Here is a 22,890-nt window from a genome sequence, read left to right on the forward strand (position 1 = left end):
ACAAACCCCCCCCCCCCCCCCCCCATCGCCTTCCCACTCTGCCAGCCACACTCTGTGTCACAGGTGAGACCAGGCAGAAAGCGACTGGCCCTGAGGGTTTGGTAACTCCAGTCTGCAGTCTCCACTGACTCCCTGTGGAACGATGAAAGTGGGTCTCCTGGAGAACAGTCACACGCCAGACTGGCGCCAGGCCATCTGCCATCTTCACCTTGCACCAGCTCCACCACAGCCCCCATTCCTCCAGAGCCCCACACCTACAGGCCGTAGGCAACCGCGCCCAGCCCCAGCAGGGCACCCCCCCAGCCTCAGCGCGTGAATCACTGGCTCACACGGTGGTCTGACTATTTATTATTTAGGTTTTCATTTAATTATTCATCCACACTCAGCGTGTACTCTCCAGACACAAGTATGGTAGACCCTCCCCTGTTCCACAGTGGCTTAGCTGGCGCCAGCAAGCTTAGTCCTTAGGGACGGTGGTATTTCTCTGCTTATTTATCATCCTGAATTCTGCTTTGTTAAGTACATCCATGATATTTCATGAAACCTATTGTTGCAATGTGCGCTCAGAAAATGTCAAGAGTGACGCAGGAGCTTGTACAAGCCGACACGTTCTATTCAGCACTGCTTTCATGGTCTACATATTTCACTGGACTTCTCAATGCCTGCACACGGAGCAGAAAGAGTTCTCTCTGATACCCAAAAATATGAGCATGACTTCTAACAATAGTGGAACGCTTTTTAATGCTGTATAAGCTGTGCCAACTAACATGGAGATGGACCTGGTTGTAGCCTGCAGTCAACCATTAAGGTCTCTACACGTTCTTACACACCTCCAGCATCCACACTGGAGGAGGGAGATGAACTCCTGATATTACAGGAGAGACAGCATGAAAACTGAGCAGACTAAGGGACATTTAACTGAACATTAGGTGTGTTGCGTGTAAATAGCTATATATTCAAATACTGACACTTCACACTTTAGCACTGGCACATCCCTAGCATTTAGACAGTACTACTAGGACTACTACTACAGTCCTTAATGAAGGGTTATTCAGTAAAGGCTATAATTGTATACAGAACCAAAGCAACTCAAATAACTCTGGATGCTCAAATATTTATTTTTTTGCCTGATTTAGGTTGTTAGGACTGGTGGAAAATCTGTTGCAGACATTTCTACATATATCGATATTTACAATATATTGCCCAGCCCTACCAAAAAGCTCCACTAATGTAACATCAGTGAGTCAAAAAGCCCATTTTCTATATAAAACGCTTTTTTGAGTATGTGTACTACTACTACCGCCACTACTACAACAACAAAGACACATTTAAGCAACTGCAAAGAACCATTTAAGTATTTAAATGGTTCTTTAAGCTGTCATGGTTCCATATATAACCACTGCTTTCATTAAAGGAAACTCTTAAAAAGCTCCCTTTTTCAAAAAGTGCAGATAAGAGAGCTTTAGATAGTGGAGATACAGGGAATGTCTTTTTAAGCTTGTTCATGAGTGTCCAACAGCTGTGGTTGTTGCCAATGAAGACACAGGGTTCTTTTTAGCGGTTGAGAAATGCCTGCCTTTTTCACTGTTTCTCCCCATCTTTTCTTGTATCCCCTCATCTTTTCTTGGCATGGACATGCCCTCTTCAGTGACTCTGGCTACAAGGGTGCCATTTTATTCATGTAAACAAAAAAAATCAAATGATGTAAAGCAGTATTTTGTGAGAATTTATATTTTCTGCTTCTGTGCTCCCCCAGTCAGCAAATGTCATTCACAATTTTGAGCAAACCCTAAAGGACTAAAGGAATGATTTACACATGCATTTCTGGACAAGTTGAGGGATGCACAAGCGGTATAAAAGCGTCAGATGCACGGCTCTCCATATTATAAGTCTGTGGAGCATCACACACAAATGCTAAATGTACAAATGCTACACAACGTTGCTTTTAGGTTTCTTATTAAAGTTTCTTAAGTGTCCTACGTTAAATCAATACCATTTCAACAGCCCACACTGTATTAACTCTCCACTATGTGCCCATATATTGTATTTAGTTTTAACCTCAGCCCTGCCGCTACAGTTCATAAAATCAGCCTCAGTGCCACAGCATTCGCACAGCAAGTGTCAGTGTATGGTGCCATAACCGAATCGTCAGCTTGATGTATGATGTGAATAAACCCGTGAAGCCAGACTGCACACACCCTCCTGCCTCGGGCAAGCACCGCACTCTCTCTCACTCACACACACAAAAACATGCACACACAGTTGATGCAGCTAAAGTGGCATACAGATAATGGGTCTCGTTTGATACTGATTAGGAGCCGGGGGGTGAATGTACCTAATGGCACTGTCAAATGAAGGACAGGCATAGACTCACTGCAAAAACAGCTTTACAACCCCCTATCAGCTCCCATACACAACATGTCAGAAGCAAAGAGAGAGGGTCAGCGATTAATGTGGTGCTGTGTGAAGAGCATTCCACTGCTTACCCAACCCAACTTTTCCTAGTCCATTAAAAGCTGGCTGTTCTAATGACAGATTCATAACTGCTATTGACAAACAAAGCAGTGTGCTTACAGGAGAAAAAAACAGTAAGGGGGTTAGTGTATGTATAGTGGTCACCTCCTGCTTCTGTCCATCCATCAGCACTCCAAAAAGCCACTGTGCAATCGTTTTTTTTTATCAGCTGAAATAACTCAGAGCTGAGGCACTCACAAATGGAACAGTGATCAATCACAGCTAGGGGTCTCCATGGAAAAGTGGAGGGAGAACATTAGTTCTCATAGTTTGGAATTCAATATGTGTAGCATTCCCATAATTGTGGTTATGAAAGAGATTATCTTGTAGGTTAAAAAGGTACCTAATGAGGATTTCTCTAGGGCAAGGCTATAGGACCTTTTGGTTTCCCGAAGATTGGATGGATGAATGTTTCTTTAAAGCTTGATGTAAACGAGTTGTGAGATGGTGAAGAACCTTTTTAAAGATCTAAAGAACCACCACATAATGTAAAGGTTCTGTACCAATTAAAGATTTTAGGTACCTTCATGTTAAAGACTGACATACTTCATACTTATCAAAGATCTTAAAGAAGGTTGTAATCGTCTTTCCTCAAACTAGACCCAAACTACACAGTGACCGAATAGTAATGTGGCTGTTCAAACACAGCTGCAGACATACCCTCAGCTCCCTCTCTTTTTCTGTCTCTCCCCTGGACACTCGCCTTTCATCTGCATGCCCCTCCATTACAAAGCAATGCACAGCTGTCATTCTGTTGCCCAGAAACGTAATACCTACAGAGACTTACTCCCCATCTCGCAGAAGGCTGTAGTTACTGACCATTACAGCAGACTGCCTGTGACCGCACTGAAATTCCAGACCGTCTTGAATCCTACGCTTCAGATTGCTGATAAAACTGCGGTAATTACTGTCCATTACAAAGAACAATATGGCTAAAACTGTCTAATGAAGCACAACAGTAAATCATTACCACAGTCTTACTCTTCAGTCGCCGCCAGTCCTGTAACAACAGGGGCAACAATTTCAGTGCGTATTTAAAAAAAAATAAATCGAATTACAAAACTCCCCCCAGTCTCTTCTGAGGGTCTTTCATTTGTCATCTTTCATGGAAACTACTGCCAAAGATTGCTGGTGAAGCCCATCAGAGTAAACTGGCCATGCAGAGGGAGGGGCTTATGGTGTGCACGCAGCCATGGTCAAATGACTGGGCTTTTAATAAATCAATAATAAAGTCTAATGGTTGTGATTTTCTGGGTTTGTTTTGCTAGAGGGCAGAACAGCAGGGGCTGAAGACATTCTGTTGGAGAACTTTTATTTGGCTAAAGCAAATTAGAGCTGTGTAGGTTGTATTAACATTTTAACATGCAAACCATCAAATATTAATATTACACTAACATTAATATATGAACACAAGACAACTATTAAGGAGCTTCTCACTTCTGCTGCAGTTAAGAAATATATCAATATATCAATATATCAAGAAAGCACTGTATTATATCAAATCAAATTTTGTCAATACATCCCTACTACGTAGAGCCCACAAAGCACTACTCTGCCTGGCCTTCACCCTGCGATGCTTTTTAAAAATTTTTTATAATTTGTCGATTTTTTTCTCTTGTTTCTCCTAATTTTGTACTGCCAGCAACACCACAGCTTCATAGTCCCCCAAGCACTAGCAATACTCTCAACACTAGGAGGGTAGGGACTTTTTGAACTGCTGCCGATGCGGCATCGCCAGGCTGCCCACATGCTCAGAGGAAAGTGCTGGGTCCCCAGCTTCACCGCACCAGCTAATAGGTGCCTGTGTGGACCTACATCTTCAAGGAGGAGAGAGAGAGCCACCTGGCCAATGTCTCGAAATTCAATTCCCCTGGGCCATAGTGGCAGTGCTGAGCCCACCCTATGTTGAACCCTCCAAACTATTTACTTCCCAACAAACCTCCACAACAGACTTGTGGGAAACTCTGTAAACAATAGGTACCAAATTCATCACAAAATGTCCTTTTGTAGATTTCCTGCAATGTGCTGCTTCTAATAATGCTCTTTCTTTGTCCTTTACCCTTGTGCTGCAGAGAAAATATGTCATTATTTGTCCTTACCAAAGGGCAAAGACATAAATATATTCCTGCACCAGGCTGTGGAAGTGAACGAAGTGTCAGAGTGAATTCACAACAACCTTATGTTAAAATGCCTGCAACAGACAGTGTGAGAATATGACATAATGTCCCCGAGTGGCACCAGAAATTGTTGGAGGTGAATCGCCATATTGGAGAATGAACTAATTAAGGCTTTTCCATATCCCGGGCAAACTGGTGTCCAGGGACTGTCTTTCTCAATAACAGTAATGAGAGCAAGAGTTCTGGGGACCCATGAGGTGCCTTCATCACCACAAAAGCGGGGGTGAGACCGTGTGCTCTGTCCTCTGGAAGAGCAGACGTGCTCCATTCTGAAGCGGGACGTCTGTGTTTTCTGCTCGCCTCCCCTTTGTTTGGCTGACTGCTTGCTGTGATTCTCATTAAGATCCATAAACAATGGGAACAGCTTTTTTAATGAGAAGCCTTCAAAATGGCCTGTCCTTGGGAAGCCAGCCATGCCGCATCTGCCCGGTTTCTGCTCCAGCCGAACAAGCTTTCGATTCCCACCAGGCCACACAAGGTCTGGTTCACTGCAGGGCAAAGTCCTCCCCTCACGTTAGTTCACTTCTCATAGAAGCCATCCTTTTTGCCTGACATTTTGGGGATGATTCTGGTTATAATTTGCCCTACAAAGATTTGACAGAATGATTAATGATGACTCAATAGCCACTGGCAACGGGAGCTGCTTAGAACTGGAAGTCGAAAACGGCCTCCTCTGATGGTATGGACCATAGACCTTTCTTTCTATAAGAGCGCTAATGTGTTTATCTATGGAACATACAATGGCGCCAGTCTTTTAGACCAGCTAAGCCTGCCCCTAATTAGGACGGCAAGATATGGAAAGAATACCAGTATTGTGATTACACTGTTACATAATGTGAGCACAATTTAGCTCATTGGCATACCACAGTCTTCTATGGTAACAGCACTGCCAACAAAAAGCCAATATCGTGATGATTGTTCAGCCCCATCATAAATTAATTCCCAGACCTTTCCATTCATGTATCTTAAAGGTTGTATGAAAGACTGTGTATGTAGTCTACAGTCAATTCCAATGTTTTCTGCAGTGACTACTGATCTTTATACTAGATCGATCATAATCAATTAGATGAGGCTATAAATATATTCACACTAGACCGTTTTCTTCTGTGCTTAAACACACAGCCTTCTTCAAAATGAACCACGAGGACAGGCTGACATGGATGATGCTAGCTGTAGGTTGAAGATGGCACTGCAGGGATGGGGTGACTAACATAACACGCACAGTTGTTACTCTATTGACACAGCCCACATCTCGCCCACTCCACACCATCTGGCCCAGTCACAGATAGATGAACAAATGAGGAGGCCTCTGAGCCATAAAGATCAACAGTCTCCTGCAGCCTTTTAAAGCAATCTGCTCCACATCCATTGGCTTCACCCTAAACGGTTGTCAATCTTAATAGATTTTCTCCACCTGGACCAAGTCTGAGACATACCGGCTCATTACAATCAACACCCAGCTGTGTTCTATACTGTCCTGTTTCCAGGGATATGCTAACTGCCTCGGGTGGCACTGTATCGGAACAGCGAGATGGGTTGAAAGTCTTTATCTGTGATCAATTACTGCTACGGCACTTAGAATCGTCGTCCTACAGGCATCTGACATTTAAGGCCTGAATGGGAAAGAAAACTAGGGAAATTGGATATCAAAAATGATTAGAGGATGCAAAGTGCTAGCTTGCTGCCCAAAATTCACATCTTTGTCAACTGCCTGTGCGCTATTACATATTATCACCACAACAAATCACTCTATTTGAAGGCCGAAGCAGCAGTGGAGTAAACAAACGGGAAACTGTCTTGCTAGACAGTGCAAAGCTGTGGCCTAAATGACCTCAGCAGTCTCTTCTCACGGAGTCACCACTGGCTATCCATCATGCGAGCGTTTATCAATTATCTGAGGCTTGACTTCTCTTTGTTCCTAAAAGCTAAACAGATGTCCAAACTCGGGGGCTTTGAGTCACTTGTGATCTAAGTGATGTCTTTTCAGCTTCTATAACCCACAGGATATATGCAGGAATGAGAACTCTGCTTATGAAAACATCAATTCAAAATGCATAATCCGCAGCAATGTTTTCATACACACTAAAGTAATTTCATACCTTCGTGATCAAGGCTGGTGAGAAAATTGACCATGTTGAAAAAGCAGACATACTTTTCCCCGTTAATCCTCAACCTTTGTTGCTTAAAGCAACGTAGCCCTACAGAGCAAGAGGTAGAGAATACTTAGTTTTGCTTCTAATCACCTAAAGCCTCTAAACTCCTAGGGAGAGAGTAGATACTGGAGGCGTCTAACTCTCAGCAGGCCCCATGCCTGGATTGCGCCAAAACATGAAAGAAGATGTATAGGGTGCGGGTGATAAAACACCATGCTTGTTTTGAGCCTGAGGCAAGAATTAATGGTCCAAATGTTATTGGCATTTGGCAACATACAGGGCGGTCACCTCCAGAGCATTTTGGAGAGCATAGGGAGGACTTTTTTTAGCCATATTTGAATGCTACCTGTTGCAAACAGTTGCAAGATCTGTTGAAACAGAAAGGTCTAAGTTAGGTACTTTACAGTGATGTGCATTCTTAGTCATTCTGTTATTTGAGGCTATATAAAAATAAGTTATGAGTGGATGATCAATTAACCATGGGTAGCAAGGAAGAAATTCAATATTCTGACGCAATCTGAATGCTCACTTGCTGCTAGGACGGTATTACTTATAATACACAAACAGGATTTTAAAAAACTGTCACAAAAAGGGAACTGTAGCAGCAAACAGAAGAGTATGTTTGCAAAAGAAATGAATTTATATTATTCAACAATAATGAGAGTTGGCACAATCCAAAATTAAGCTTACATAAGCAGATATTATTCAGAAATAAAATTCAATCCTGTCACAATTTACCTTGAAATACCATTACCCGATGAAATTGGTATGTATTGTTTAAGCAGAAAGATGGTCATCTTAACATTTACACTATTAGTCTGTAAGATTTTTAAAAGAAAAAGTTATGTCAAGCCACCTTCAAAAAGAACCGTCACTGTGAGTTACACCAAAGTCCTTATAAGCAAGCCTGTTCACTTGGCAGAAACCGAAGGTCAAATTACTGTTTCAAACCCATATCTTAAATCACTGATAAAATCTGACAAAAACTCAAGAATAGTTTGTAGTGTTCAGCTTAATATAGCACAAAACCAAGACTTTTCCGCTTGTACTCTACATCTAGGGGGTTTTCCCTCCTCCGCTCGCGGCGTAAACAACCAAATGTGACTGGCTCTTTTTGTTGAGCGTTACAAGAACTCCCATTCATTTTTTAACCAGTGGCCTCTCCCTGTCTCTGATTAAACTGACAAACCTTTTGCAATGGACAGCTATAGAGGCTGGCGCTTCACATCAGCTAATTAGCCAACATTAGCAACGAGGGTAGTCTGTGAAGTGGGAGGTGGTTATAACATGTGGGCTTTTACATTAGATTTGCTGCAACATTTAGTTTGCTGATGTAATGTTGAAGACTGAGAAATGTCCACTGTTTTTGGTTCATGTTAATGGCACCTAGTGTAGTTAGCCCAGTTACGATCGCGCTTTCTTCTCTTATTCCATAGCAATATATATATATATATATATATATATATATATATATATATATTTTTTTTTTTTTTTTATTATATTCTCAAATATTCTGCGAACCCATTGCAGTTTACAGTTTTCTTAAGACATTTGAGATTGTGTTGGCTTTTATATTTTCTTTTTGACTTTCAGTGATACCAAAATACTGGATACTGCCACCTGGACGTTAGCCGAGCACATGGCTGGAATTTTAGGACCCCTACATGCACACTGACAGCAATTCAAGATGTGAATGAAGCGGTGACATGAGGGAGCATGAAGGGTGACTGTGAGGAAAGAGATGCACAGGGAAAGCGATCAAAGGTGGAGAAGGCAATCACAGCGACAACATCAAGCTTTCCGGTCTCAGCTGGATGGCCGAATGAGAGAGGAATTCATTATGTCAGTAAAAACGTGGATGCGGCTAGGAGATCGCGCAGGTAAATAAGTTTACGGTGGAATAGCACAGTGTGCATTTTTAGCCTCTCCTTGCAATTTCATACAAGTAGGAGATGAAATGTCAACACCATCTCGTTTAATAATGCCACTTTGTGGTACAGAAATGGATAGTGACATCAAATTAAAAGCTCTGTGACCTTCCTGGAGCCTCTGTGAATGTAGGTCAAGGCTTGCTGCCCATGGGATTTAAGCAGACTCTGGTCAACAGGCTACAGAGGAATGAGAGTAGGTAAATCTATCACCCCACTACAAAAATAGTATCTTGCTTGGGTGACTACAGCAGATTAAACTCTCCTGTAGACCGCAGCATCCAAATAAGCCTAAGCAGTGGAAGACTGCCTGGAAGACATCACTTGTGCAGGTAATTCAGTACCCTAAGCATATCAGATAAGGCTGAGCTTTACCCCCATATGCAGCATACACATTTCAGTATTTACACTTGTCATTCTGTATTCAGAGCATGTGTGTGTGTGATAAAGAGAGAGACGACAGAATGAGAGAATAGTTTCAGTGCTACTATGGCAATGTAAATATTGGCTCGACTTCCTGATATATGTGAAAAACACATGGCTCAGCTCTGAAGATTAAATAAAACTTGTGTCAGTCACCTGATCTCTTTAGCATTGCTCTAGCGTTACCAGAATGCGATGCAGTCTGTTGAGTTTTGTATTAACGAGAGCATACTATTTTAACTTACATACATAAATAACAGCTTCAAAACCATGTTGCAATAGGGAGTATAGCTCCACTGCTATTGTATCAGCTCGGCGCGCTGCTAAATGCAGTATGTATCAAGTTATATTTGTGTAAAATCTGGTCAATATTACTGTACCAGTGTATCAGTGCTTCTGTCATTTTCAGTGACTGTCAGTACTGCATCCCTCAGCTTGTCCAGAAACATATGGCCTTTGGTGGTGGCTCACAGCAATAATTACACTTCCTGACTGCAGGGGGAGCCCAGGAGCAAGAAATGCCAGATTTCTATAGTGTTGCTTTAAAAATAAGCATAGGTGCTACAAATGGTTCTTTGAGTGATTCCATAGAAGAACCATGTTTGGTTCTATTAAAAACAAAAACAACTCCTTTACAAAAATGGTTGTTGATGGAACCAAAGGGAGACTTTCTTTGGCATCACTCAAATACCCTTTGTAGCACCTATATTTTAAAAAGCTGAGGGCTGTTATTTATTAATACTAATTACCATAACCCAAAATACAAATAAAAATACTTTTTTGCACATTAAAACAAGTTCATACAATCTATTGATCACATGAAGTGCAAGAATCAAATGATAGAGCAATAATGAATAATTCTACACAAATATGTTCTACACTGTTTTGCAGACCCTCTTATCCAAAGCCAGTGGTGGGTAAATGTAACATTAGGATTCTTGCTCAAGGACACTTGCCTAGGCTAGGAATGTGCATTTTGACTTTCTGAATGTGGGGCAGTATTGTTGTAACTCCTTTTGTGATAGCTCAAAGGAATGCCAATGTTAATTATTAGCTACAATTTCAATATCAGACTAAATGTCTCTACTCTACACAGGGCAATACATCAATTTCCCATCTATATGCCTAATTTTACGCCTAATAGAGAAAATAGAGTCCAGACGCCCAGAAGAGATTATTGTAACCAAACAGCTACTGTTACCAAAACAGCATTCAACAGTCATAAAAGCTTCTAGTTAAACAGCACCAAATATCTGCACAGCACTGTCTGGTTCTTTTAAGGACTCAACATTGCTATTTTTAAAATCCTCAATGAGAGATATTAGGCTGAAGGCAAATTTGTAAACATGGAAGCCTTTAGTATTGACTAACATGAATGTAAATCCAGGTCCCTGGACGAGGCGATTTTAAATGAGCTACCTTTTTTGAAGATGCGTTGGCAGGAAAACTGATGGAAGTCATTTTGTGCATGCTTTGCCAAGTTTGCGTACTAAAAAGCTTCAGCACACTGTTGCCACTCTGCCCATCAGAATGTTAGCGCCAAAAGGCCTCCAAAAACGTCCCGATTTCCTCCATTTAAGGACACTAACTACAACCATGGCCAGGAAATATTTTATAATTACGCCAGTGCAGCACGCTATTGCTAACAATGTATAACAGAACCCTGTAACCACAAGACAGATAGACAGATTAGTCCTTAAAGGCATAGCTGACCTCTTGTTACTGGACAGCCTTGTATTTCACTCCCACTGCTTCATGCCAGTCATAATTAGAGAGTGTGTTAAAAGCAATCTCATTAATCATTCAGATTTCATTTGCAAACAAAGACTGAATTATTGCTCATTTAACTAAAAACAGTAACTGTACCTATGCAGTGCCCTTTTTAGTTAAAGCCGTCAGCTGTTCGACCTTTACCCCTAAAGGTTATTGTGGTCAGGCAATAAAATGAGGCATTCCCTGTTTCCAAAGCAAGGGAAGAAAACATTATTCGGATCACTGTGGATGAAATATGGCATTTCTTTTAAGTGCAACAGCCACACAAAGAAACCCCACTGTAAACGGTACAAAGCAATAAAGAAAATTGGTCTTGGATGTGGGCGTCTTTTCACTCTTGCGTCCGAATTATAGGTGCCGCGAGATATTTGTGTAAACGAAAGCAGTCCTAGAGAATATCATATCGGCACTGCGTAACATCATTTTAAAAAATGCCTGCTGCCTTTTATGTGAACAGTTTCTGATGACTGGACCAACAGAAATGGATCAAACATTGATGTGTTGTTCAGACAGAGACGATATATTACTGACATCATATAAAGAAGCAATAATAAAGCAAAAATAAACTTTGCAAAGACAATGCAAAGCACCGCTGTGCTCAGCCCTGGAAGAGGACAATTCCCAACAGCTCACCAGTAGCAGTGAAAAGACATTCAGCAGGGGGTATAAACCCCCCAGGATGACCTAGCTGACATTGCTAGGTATTACATCAGAGACTGATGAGTCATTCCGGGGGGAGGCTCCAGATCACAGCCCCCAAAATTCCAAACACATCAACATTCACAGGCCACAGAGGGACAGGGACAGACAGACAGACGGACAGACAGAAACTGAGTCAGAGAGAAGCTGACATACAAGGAGGGAGAGAGGGTGAGACAGAATAGAGAAAGTGAGTGAGGGAAAGACGAAGACACAGAAGAGAGTGAGTGAGTAACTGACAGAGACTGAGTAAGAGAATGAGTAAGCAAGCGAGAGAGAGAGAGAGAGAGAGAGAGAGAGAGAGAATGAGTAAGGAAGAGAAAGAGAGAAAGCGAGGGAAATGAGTTATTGGGGGTGTGTGATGTGTGTGTGTGTGTGTGTGTGGGGAGGGGGTGTATAGTGCACTAACGTCTGCACTTTCTGCGGTTGCGACTTTAGGAGGCCCTTCTCCTTCAATGAGTAGAAAGCCTTTCAAAGCTGGGCTGAAACGCTGAGGGGGGTGGCTTTTCAGCATGACAAAGCCCAACCCATTTCCCTCCTTTTTTTTCCCTCTTTTTTCCCCCCTCCGCGCTCTATAGGACGCCTTCAGAGCTAACACAATGCAAATCAGCCTGGGTCCCCATTCACAGAGTGATTAATATGCATAGACAGCCCATCCTTATCAAGTGACAAGCAATGGAAAATGCCACAAAACAACTGGAAGAGATTCTGCTTTGTCAGTTGTAACATATGCTTCACATATTAAATTATAGCCTTAATTAAAGGTATTTATTTGTATGAAGAGTCACAGTGTAAACAACGCTGCAGATATAGAGTCATTCGAAACAGTTACTTTAAAACATCTGCCACTATACAAACAAATCTGTTATTACGCATTCCCATCTACAGTGTACTTTCCTGGTTGTATTTCTGATACTGTACCCTGAAATAGGGTTCCGTATAGGACACTCAAACTATCAATACAGTTCAATTTAGAACCATCTACAACGGGTTTTCCACCACAGTAAAGAACCCCCTTTCACTTAGAATTTAAATGTACTTAAACCACTAAACACACACAACCTTATAGCTTAGAACCTATAAGCTGTGGAGACGCATGTATGCAATTATGCTGTTTTGACTGGAGAAGGCCTGCAATTTCTTCTGAACAACAATCCACCATCATCACATGCATAGTACATTAAAGCATAACAACCAACCTGCTTGACAACCTGGTTCCTGATATATGAGCTAAGCAGTCTCAGCCTATCTAGTAACAACGGAGGCTGGGCATATGGCCTTTGGATCGAATATGAACCAAGATTTACTCTCGTTGCATGAGATTTCACCATGGGCCTAGCAGTGTTTCACAATGCTTCTGAACGACTAATAAACGAAGCTGACTGTTTAAGACAACAGGACGGGTTAGAAACATCATGTTCTGCCTCCTCTATTCTTCCACATTTCTAAAAGCACTAATTATGTTTAACTGCTTAGTACATAAACTCATAGGTTTTAAAGAGTGCACTGTTTGGACAAAAGTATTGGGACACCCGGTCATTCATTGTTTCTTCCAAAACCGAGGGTACTAAAAAAAAAAAAAAAAAAGAGGTTATCCTTCTGTAACTCCATGAAAGGCCATTCTGGAGATTTTGGAGCATTGTTGTGAGGATGTAGGTTTTAGTGAGGTCAGGATGTTGGATTATCCCCAACTCATGCCAAAAATATTGGATGAAGCACCATAATTCCAAAGAACACCAGTTCCACTGCTCTACAGATCAATGCTGGGGGGGTTTTATACCTCTGTAGTCCATGCCTGGCATTAGGCATGGTGCCAGTAGGTTCATTTATATCACATTCTATGGCAGTACTTCTCTGTAGGGGAAGGACAAGCTGTGGGCATGCATTTTCACATCTGTGTCAGCAATGGGAGCAACTTAAAGTAGGTAAATAACTGCATGCATTCATTAGAAGGGGTGTCAGCAAACATTTTGAAATGTAGTGTATTATTCACTTCCCAGCCCAAATGGATTTCATTGCATGATATCATACAACCGTGGATTTGCATATGTCTGCCTCTTTAGCCCACAAAGGTCCCATCCATTCATACTTAAGTTAGCAGTGAATCAGTAAAGTGTGAAAATCATCAAATCTAGTCCTGTGCAAGTCCTATAAAATTAATTATCCCTGTTTGGTACCAGATACCCAGATAGAATATAGAATATGAAGGCTGTAGAATATGCCCCCAAAACCAGCATCTTTAACAACATTTGAACGTTCTAGTTAGATATTTACACTGGTTTCAATATAACAGTACCCATAAAGAAGCAGCCCCGTGCTATCTCTCCATATTGGAGCATATATATGACCAAACAGCCTTGCCTCTAAGCATTAGCACAGGTATACCACCAGAGTCTGACCTCTACTAATACAATGACTTGCAAAACCTCCCGGTTCCTGTTGCACCTGCACTGTAATTTTGCCCCCCTATTGCTGGTCCTCAGAGCAGAAGGAGGGGTTGTCACAGAGAAGGTAACACCATCCTGCCATTGTCCAGGTACAGAAACTAAAGACAAAAAAACGTGTGTATAAATGTAAATAAATATTCTGAGTGGGAGGACAAGGAACTTGCCATACTGGATTGCTCACTTTGTGCTTTTAGTAGTAAGGATGACTAACTTACACCTGCTTCCTTCAGTGAGAGAAGGGTGGGGAGGAAAAGAGTGGCCTGGAGAAATGGCAGCTAGCCAGCTAAACTAATGCATTAGCAACAGCTAGGCTAGGATATGGATCTAAGGGCTTCACGTATTCCCAGCACATTTTCACTATACAATTCAAAGACAGAGCCTCTTTCAGAGGGAAGTAGGTTAGGTTACACGGGACGATTTCCTCAAATTATCAAATGAAATGATAAAATCTGACAAGATAATGGATCTACCGAAGACACAATCATCACTTATGTTGCACAGACTGCACAGCTCTGTCTATCTAGCTATCCATCTCCCTCTCTCTCGCTTGCACTCTTCCTCTCTCCCTCTTCTCTCCCACTGTTTCCCACACACATTCATACACACATGGCTGGAAATGAGTTTTTTTTTTTATATACCATAAAAGAAAAATGGCTCAAGAGGGTTTGGATAATCAACCTTCACAAAAAATCTACCCCCTTTCTTCTACAAGTGTATATTCAAAGCAATTTAGTAAACAAAAAATTTGGATTATTATTTTTTTTCATACTTGTCCTGATTGCCACCAACAGGGTGACACATTTTGCCGGAAAGGATTTGTAGGTAGGGGTCCCTTTTAAAGAAACAGTTAATGGGAAAAAAATGTGTATTCCTTTTTCCAGATGCAGTCAATCAGCCAAACTCGTTTTGTATTTGAAGACTTCAATAAAGGTAACAGCTCTTACACTATATGGACAAAAATATTGGGACACCTGCTCATTCATTGTTTCTCCCAAAATCAAGCCAAAAGAGTTTATCCTGCTTTTATTGGAGTAACTGTCTCTACTGTCCAGGAAAGACTTTTTTATTAGATTTTGAAGGCATTGCTGTAAGGATCAAGATTGTTATCGCAACAAGAGCGATAGTGAGGTCAGGATGTTGGATGATCACCACCCCACCTCATCCCCAACTCCCCAGCTCAACTCCCCGAAAGTATTGGATGGAGCACCAACCATCCTGCCAGAGAACACAGTTCCACTGCTTCACAGCTTAATTCCCCGGGGTGGGGGGGTTATACTCCTCTAACCCATGCCTGGCATTAGGCATGGTGCTAATAGGTTCATGTTTATCTGCTCCAGAGTCCCATTTTATTGGCAGTACTTTTCTACAAGGACTAAATAACCTGCTTGTGTGTGCATTTGCACATCTGCGTCAGCAATGTGCGCAATTTAAAGTAGCCGAAGGGATGTCCACAAATATTTGGACATGTAGTGCAGAACCTTTTATGGATAGTTCTACAAAGAACCTTTTGCGTAGAGTCTTGGGAGATGCTACGCTAACATTGATAACACACTGGACTGTCGCCATTCTCAAATCTCACTCTCCCAATTCCATTCATACCTCTTGGGAGAATTCTGAAGCAAATAAATAAAGCTTCTGGCTGGGTATTTACCAGGATGAGTCCGGTGACAGTCTAATAGTCTATTCTAACCATTAGTCTATTCTAACTAGCTAAGGTCTTTCTTGGGTAAATAGCAAAGCACTTTTGTAAGTCGCTCTGGATAAGAGCGTCTGCTAAATGGTGTAAATGTAAATGTAAGTCCAGTGTTTGTTAGCAATGTTAGCCTACCATTTCCCACTGTAAACTAAAGAAGCTCACAGCAGATGTCAAACATCTCTTTGCTGGGCAACAGCATCTGGGCTAAAAGATCCATCGTGTTCAAATGGTGCATGGGTCTGACTTTTCCTTTAAGCTCACCTGAAAAAGTGAATACCTCAGTGATACACAGCCTACCCGGACATCAGTCCTACAGTTCCAGAGGAAAACTTTGTTATGCAACTTAATTTCATTTTCTTTATTTGTGCTTTACAGTTTCCTACTCTCCAAAATAGGCCATTTTATTTTCATAGTGGCTTTGAACTCACCACAGTAGTTTAAGTTCCAGATGTGAACCTACTTGGAGTTTTTCCTACTTTTTTTTTTTTCCTTTCTTTTTTTCTTGACTAATCATATTCCTTGCCCTCCTCTTGAGGTTCAGCTGCATGTTAGAGTCTTGTATAATAATAAAAAAAACTCTTTTTACTTTTACTTTTATTGGCCCCTTTTTAATTATGCCACTTTTGCATGAAAGGCTTCCCATGAATTCAACCCATCCTATACTTCAAGCCCACAGAAATCTAATGAATGTACCGAGGGGCATGAATGCCTGATGACTGTCGCTGTGCACCTCTTTCCATCTGTCTCTCTCTCTTTCTCTCTCTGTCCCACCCCTCACACACTCACACTAGAGCAGCTGCAAGTCAACATTAACATGTCAACATCCCATAACACTAAAGCAATACTGCCTCCCTGAAAGAAAAATGGTGAGCGAGCAAGCGGGCAAGAGGGTGGAGAGGGAGGAAGGGGGAGAGAGAGAGAGAGAGAGAGTTAGACAAAGTAAGATCCAAAAAGTGAGAGACAGACAGAGACAGACAGGGAGAGAGAAACAGAGAGACAGACAGAGACAGACAGAGAGCATGAATGAGTGGAGTAAAATGGAGAAAAAAGAGAGGGAGATGGTGAGGGAGAGTGAAATAGAGAGAGACTGAGTGAGAGAGAGGGAGATATATATATATATATATATATATACAGAGAGAGAGAGAGAGAGCTAGAGTTAGACAAAGTAAGATCCAGAGAGACAGACAGACAGACAGACAGACAGAGAGAGAGAGCAAGAACCAGACAGAGTGAGCTAGAGAGGAGAGAAATACAGAAAGAGAGGGAGAGTTAAAAAGAGAGAGAGAGAGAGAGAGAGAGAGAGAGAGAGAGAGACAGAGAGCTAAAGTTAGACAAAGTAAGATCCAAAAAGTGAGACAGAGAGACTGAGGGAGCCAGAGAGGGGGGGGGGGGGGGGTGAGATGAACTGAGTGAGACAGAGAGTGAGAGAGACAGACAGTGACAGGTGCAGGTGCATTCTACAGTTACCAGCAGCATTGTTTAAGCCCACCCCCGCCCCTCCCTTCCCAGTACAGTACATGTCTGTTACTGTAGACCACAGTTAACCTATTCTAACCTCGATGCAGTCTGGTAGAACCTTGTGCATGTACTTGACATCTAATGAGAGCGAGGGGGGGGAGAGAAAGAGAGAGAGAGAGAGAGAGAGAGAGAGAGAGAGAGAGAGAGAGAGACTCCCTTTGGATCCTTGACTAGGATCCATTCCCTCATTCCCGTCCAAGCAACAGGGTGTAAAAGAAGGAGACCACCACCACAAGCCCCACCATCACCTCCTCGCTACCAGTAATCATACTGAAATGCTGAAATAGCAGCACGACTATGAATTGTTCAGAGAGAGAGGGGAAAAAAGCAGCTTCCCGCGTTCAATCATCTCTGACTTGCCTTATAGACATTTCCTGACCAGGATTAATGGTCACATCATGCCTATTTAGCTAGCAAAGCGAGGGCCCCCCACTGAGTGCCCAAGCAGTTAGGACAATTTCACTTTTCCTGCTATTATAAACAGTCTCTCTCTCTCTCTCTCTCTCTCTCTTTGTGCTGGAGGGTAAAAGTGAGCCCCACTCCACCACCAAGCCCTCTCAACACAGCCCAGCTCCCATCACGCACACACACATACTCATACACACACACACACACACACACACACGCACAGAGCTCCCAGGCAGGTCACCCGCGAAACCACCCACTGCTAAAAACTCATCAGTAAAAGAAGCACTTCCATGGTTTTGCTGTCAGGAGCTGATCAGAGATATGGAGCAGATGGCTGCTTTTCTATTTAAGTGCCTCAGGCTGAACCTCCACCGGAGCACATGCAACGTGGAACCTTATGGCAGTCCGTGAGGGACTGGAGATTCAGAGAGTGGAAACTGGGAGCTGTGGTCTAATTTATTGTAATGTCCCTTTCCACAACAGCAGACTTATGATAGCATCAAATGGAAAGAATCTGATTATACAGTCTAGTCCACCTCATATTGAGTCTGTGTGAGGCTGGATCACCCCCCAGTGCCAGGAATTACTTAGGAAAAGCCTGGACGGGATGAATCTTCCCAGAATAAACTCAACGATGCTCCACAAATCGGCAGAAGAGACCGATTCAGTCAGTCAGCCAGCGAATTCAGGTCCCTCTAAGTGCACCAACGAAAGAGGCACCGTAGGCTGTAAGAGAAGAGGGCTAAACTGCATCAGGACCATGAGGAGGGAAAAGGGGATGCGGGCAGCAAACAGCTTATAAAAAAAGTTAAAGCACTCAGACTGCGTTCATCATTCGTTCAGAATAAGGCTCTTACCTGCACAACCAAAGAAAAGCAGCGTCCAGACGAGGTCCCTTGTTTGAAGCATTGTAAAGGTCTCTCCGTGAAGAATGGGTACGAGGGGGTTTGGGTGGACGGGGCTGCTTATTTCGCGGACCGCTGTGCTGTTTTCTCGCTATTTTCCTGAGGATGGCTCCGTTAGAGGCTGAACCTCGCTCAACGCAGCTCTCTCAGCTTTAGCCGCAGCACACACTAGCACGGATCACTCCGCCAACGCAACAAACGCGCGCTCACTTTCAGCAGATGCACGCTGGTACTCCTCCGCCGGCGCTGCTGCTGCTGCTACTGCTGCTGCTGCTGCCTCTGCTGCCTCTGCTGCTGCTGCACGTCCCAAACAGCAGATGGTGCGTTTGGAAAATCTTGTCATGGACTTCTTGGGTTAATTCGGATTAGGAGTCTCACAACCCTCATTATGCCATAGGCTTATATTCAAAAGGTCAGTGTTTTTCCCCCCTTCTCGTATTCCTGAATCCAGCTCACTGACAAAAATCTAGTGCGTCTTTTTCCAGCCCATTGTAAGAAACACAAATAGCAACATCTGCTTTGAATGTTGGAAAATTTTTAACGCAATAGTGAAGAGGGAAGAACTTTCCAATAGCCTTTTCAAAAGCATATACAGTTGCTACGAACAAGTTTGTTGAAGTTCCTCTATTTACATTGTTGGGTATTTATGCACCGAGAGTCATACTTTACAGTACATTACTGTATTCAAACCCTTATCCCTTTTTATTCCTTAGAATAAAACAGGCTGTTTTTTTGTTTGTTTGTTTTGTTTTTTGTAACTGTGCCTTTAAGACAGGTCTATGTAAATGATATCCGTTCTGATTGGCTGCTTTGTATTGGGCCTAACAAATCTATCCAGATCCAGGATAAAATATTAACCATCTCTAACATGAATAGGAGAGAGGCTGAACTGCTGCAGGCTCAGTAGGTGAATACATATTTAAAATAAAAATACTAAATAATAAGTAATCATAATAAATAACCATTTCAGTCTTTTTTGCAGCCTAGTCTCCATATAAGAGAAGTGGCTTTTTACAATTTGCATACTACACACTAATACTATAAGGTACATGCTATATGCTAATCGTAGTTAATGCACAAAATATTAACATATTAACCGGTTGAGGTGATTTCTACACTACACTGTAAACAAATGCATCCAGATCTGTATTTGTTTTGTGCAAGACAAATCAATGTGGTTTAGAACATGGTATGACTTTTAGTAAATGAACACAATATCAGCTCTCTGGGTTATCATGCCTTTAATCAGTGAGTCAGGGCATGGGTAAGCTTTATGAATATTCACACTGGATATAAATGAAATAGTTCTAATCCAATGGGTAAATATACCCTGCTTAGTACTGAACAGCAGGCTTGCTTACAGTGAAATTGTTGTTTTGTAATGTGAGAAGTCACACTACTTACTTATAGTTGTTCATAAATATGCAGTGTGACATAGCAGATGGTTTCTCATCAACGGCAACAACCACAAGTTTAGGAACACTTTTTTTGTTGTTGTTGTTGTAAGTGGTGGGCCAGAAATAAAAATCTGAGTCTGAGAACAGACTTCCAAATGCAAATAATGAGAGAATGTGTCGGAATTAAAGCAGCTTTATGCAAAAATGGGCATTTCTTGCTCCTGGGCTTTCCCTACAGTCTGGAAGTGGAATTCGCACTTTAAGCCACCACCAAAGGAAACACTTTTCACATGCATTTTACAAGCAGAGTCATACAGAACCAGCACCTGAAAGAGAAAGAAGCATATGGACCGACACAGTAGAGTAATTGTACATGAATATGACTTATACAGCATTATGCCGTTCTCCCACTTTACAAGTGTTATTTACTGCATTTTTTCCATGCTGAGCCAGGCAATGGTAACAGCACTGTTCTGCAAATTACAGGTCTGTGGAAGATCAACATGATTTTGTTCTATGAAGACCGGTCTATTCTATTTCTGGAATGACCAATTTCCATGTACAGCATATTTGCATGATCATTTTATCATCACCTTTTGTCACGGTTTACAGTATTAGAACTATGTTGTAATAAAAAACAGCACATGTGTCAAAACAAAACATGCCTGACTGTTCTTTTATTGCATAACAGCAGTTTTCATTCATTTTCCTGATAATCCTAATGAGTCTGTTTATGCCATTAACTTTTGGAGATCAGAATCACATTCAGATTTTATCTGAATAAAAAAATCAAAATGTAAACACACCAGTTGTGATCGGATTGTTATCAGATCACTAAACCTACATTCAGAGGTTGTCATAGGTGTATCATGACCACACTTAACACAAGTGTAAATGAACCACATCCAATGACAGAAAGAAGGACACACAATGGAGAAAGAATGGAACCCAAGAGTGAAAACAGGCATTTCTTTCCTCACCAGTCTTAACTTCTGTCTCATGTCATATTGGTACAAAACCCCAGCAAGGCACCTTTGTCTCTGTCAAATATCAGGGGAGAAAAAAAACAGGCACAGATTGTTAGTGTATTTTACACTGTCAGTAAAAGATGAGAGGTGTTACTGGAAAAACATAAATGTTTTATATGATGGTGTTCTTTTTATGCAGGGAAGTTTGGCTAAATTGGGGAAGCTTCCAAATGGAATCCTCCCATAGTGTACCCAGACATAACCTGGCTATACAACACATGTTTATACAGCGTGCATCATGTTTTTGATTTCCTCCTTCAGGTTTGAAGGTAGAGACCAGTCATACTGTAGCTAGCACATAGAGAAAGGATGGTACTGTGACTTTTACCATAAGCTGTAAAGGTGCTCAGGCCAGTAGCACACTAAAACAGCTGTACGAACATCAAATAAATTTTGTTCTTCACTGAAGGCAATGATTCTATACAAAATCATGACAATGGGTGCTTAAATAGTTCTTTACCTGGTCAAAGGGGTTTTCACATTGGTGAAAAACCTTCTATAGATGGTTCTAAGTAGCTCCAAAGAACCTTTCAAAAATTGTTAAAAATAATATGGTACTAAATTCAGTACTGTACTGAACACTTTTTGCTAAGAATGTAACTGAAATCTCTTGTGGTTTTAGTTTGCTTGAAGTGACAGTATTTCAACGTGTGTACTGGTTATTTTATACAAGGTTTAAAACTTGTTTAAAAGAAGAAGTTCTACTACATATCTGTGGCTCATATCATTAGGTTCTTATAAGCTGTGCTGCTTTGTTTAACCCCTCAAACAGCCTATGGCCTGCTGATGGACTGAAAGTGTTATTACAAACTTCTATTACCTAGGAATAGCCTCAACAGTTTGTACAGAAGTCCCCTGTAGTTACTGAATAATACACCCCAGTGTGTAAAAAGCATTTCTGCATTGAGGGGTTAAATAAAACTACACAAAAGCCATTTTACTTTGATATCTAGAACCGAACATATTCACAACAGTGAACACATTGATCTGAAAGCTGATAGTACCATTAACATCTTTCATTCCTTACCATAGTGACACAAGGAAAGGTAGAAAAGATGACATTTGCATTGTGTTTTCTGCCTAAAACACATTTAAAATCCTGTGACTAGATCAAGCCATGAAGATAGCCATGACCCATAAGACGCAATCAGATGGATGGATGGATGAACGCCATACATTTGCAGGACATCACTCACTAAAATCACATTAGTTAATTTCCACAGATACGATTTGCTCCACATCAGTTCAGCATCTTTATTTTGTCTGTAAATAAAATCCCCATGTTAACATGTGCATCATGCATGAATGAGAATAACACACAGTGCGCAACAATGACATACGGTCACCTCCAGATTATTCCATATGAGAATTTGCAATGGTGATTAATGGTACATAAAATCTGTAATCAGAAGTGATTGTTGTTTTGCCTCCCCACTCCAAAATGACACTGAGCATTTCTTCACGCCTCTGCACCGCATATTTGCTCTGTTTACTTAATGTAACAAAGATGTAAAGCTTAGCATGCATGCTTCAGTGCCATCCTATTTGTTTATCTCTGTTAGGTGTTCTAGACTTGTCCTGCTCTCCATAAACAAGATACTTGGAGGTAGTAATCCATGCCTGCAGGGGAGGTTTCACCAGGCAGCAGCAGTGGCCTGCTGAGGGGCTGTTAATGAATGATGGCCTCCTGCTATAGTTCCATATTTCTTCATCTGAAACAGCTAATAAGAGTAGCTACAGGTAACAGTCACTGAGAGATGGTGCACAGTGCACAGAGAAAATGGTGTGATAAATTCCATGATGGATAAATCACTAGAAATGCTT

At 41.6% G+C, this 22,890-nt stretch overlaps 1 protein-coding gene across 1 annotated transcript in view; it reads right to left on the minus strand.

Moving 5' to 3' along the window:
* The window catches only part of ncam1a (neural cell adhesion molecule 1a), a 237,194-nt gene extending 218,272 nt beyond the window's left edge, over nucleotides 1-18,922 (minus strand). The window contains exon 1 of the mRNA XM_072661990.1: nucleotides 18,594-18,922. Coding sequence (XP_072518091.1) covers nucleotides 18,594-18,645 — 52 coding nt within the window. The 5' untranslated portion in view covers nucleotides 18,646-18,922. The remainder of the gene's footprint in view (nucleotides 1-18,593) is intronic.
* Nucleotides 18,923-22,890: the final 3,968 nt, after the last annotated feature.

The sequence above is a fragment of the Salminus brasiliensis genome, chromosome 18, assembly GCF_030463535.1.
Source record: "Salminus brasiliensis chromosome 18, fSalBra1.hap2, whole genome shotgun sequence".
Lineage (NCBI taxonomy): Eukaryota > Metazoa > Chordata > Actinopteri > Characiformes > Bryconidae > Salminus > Salminus brasiliensis.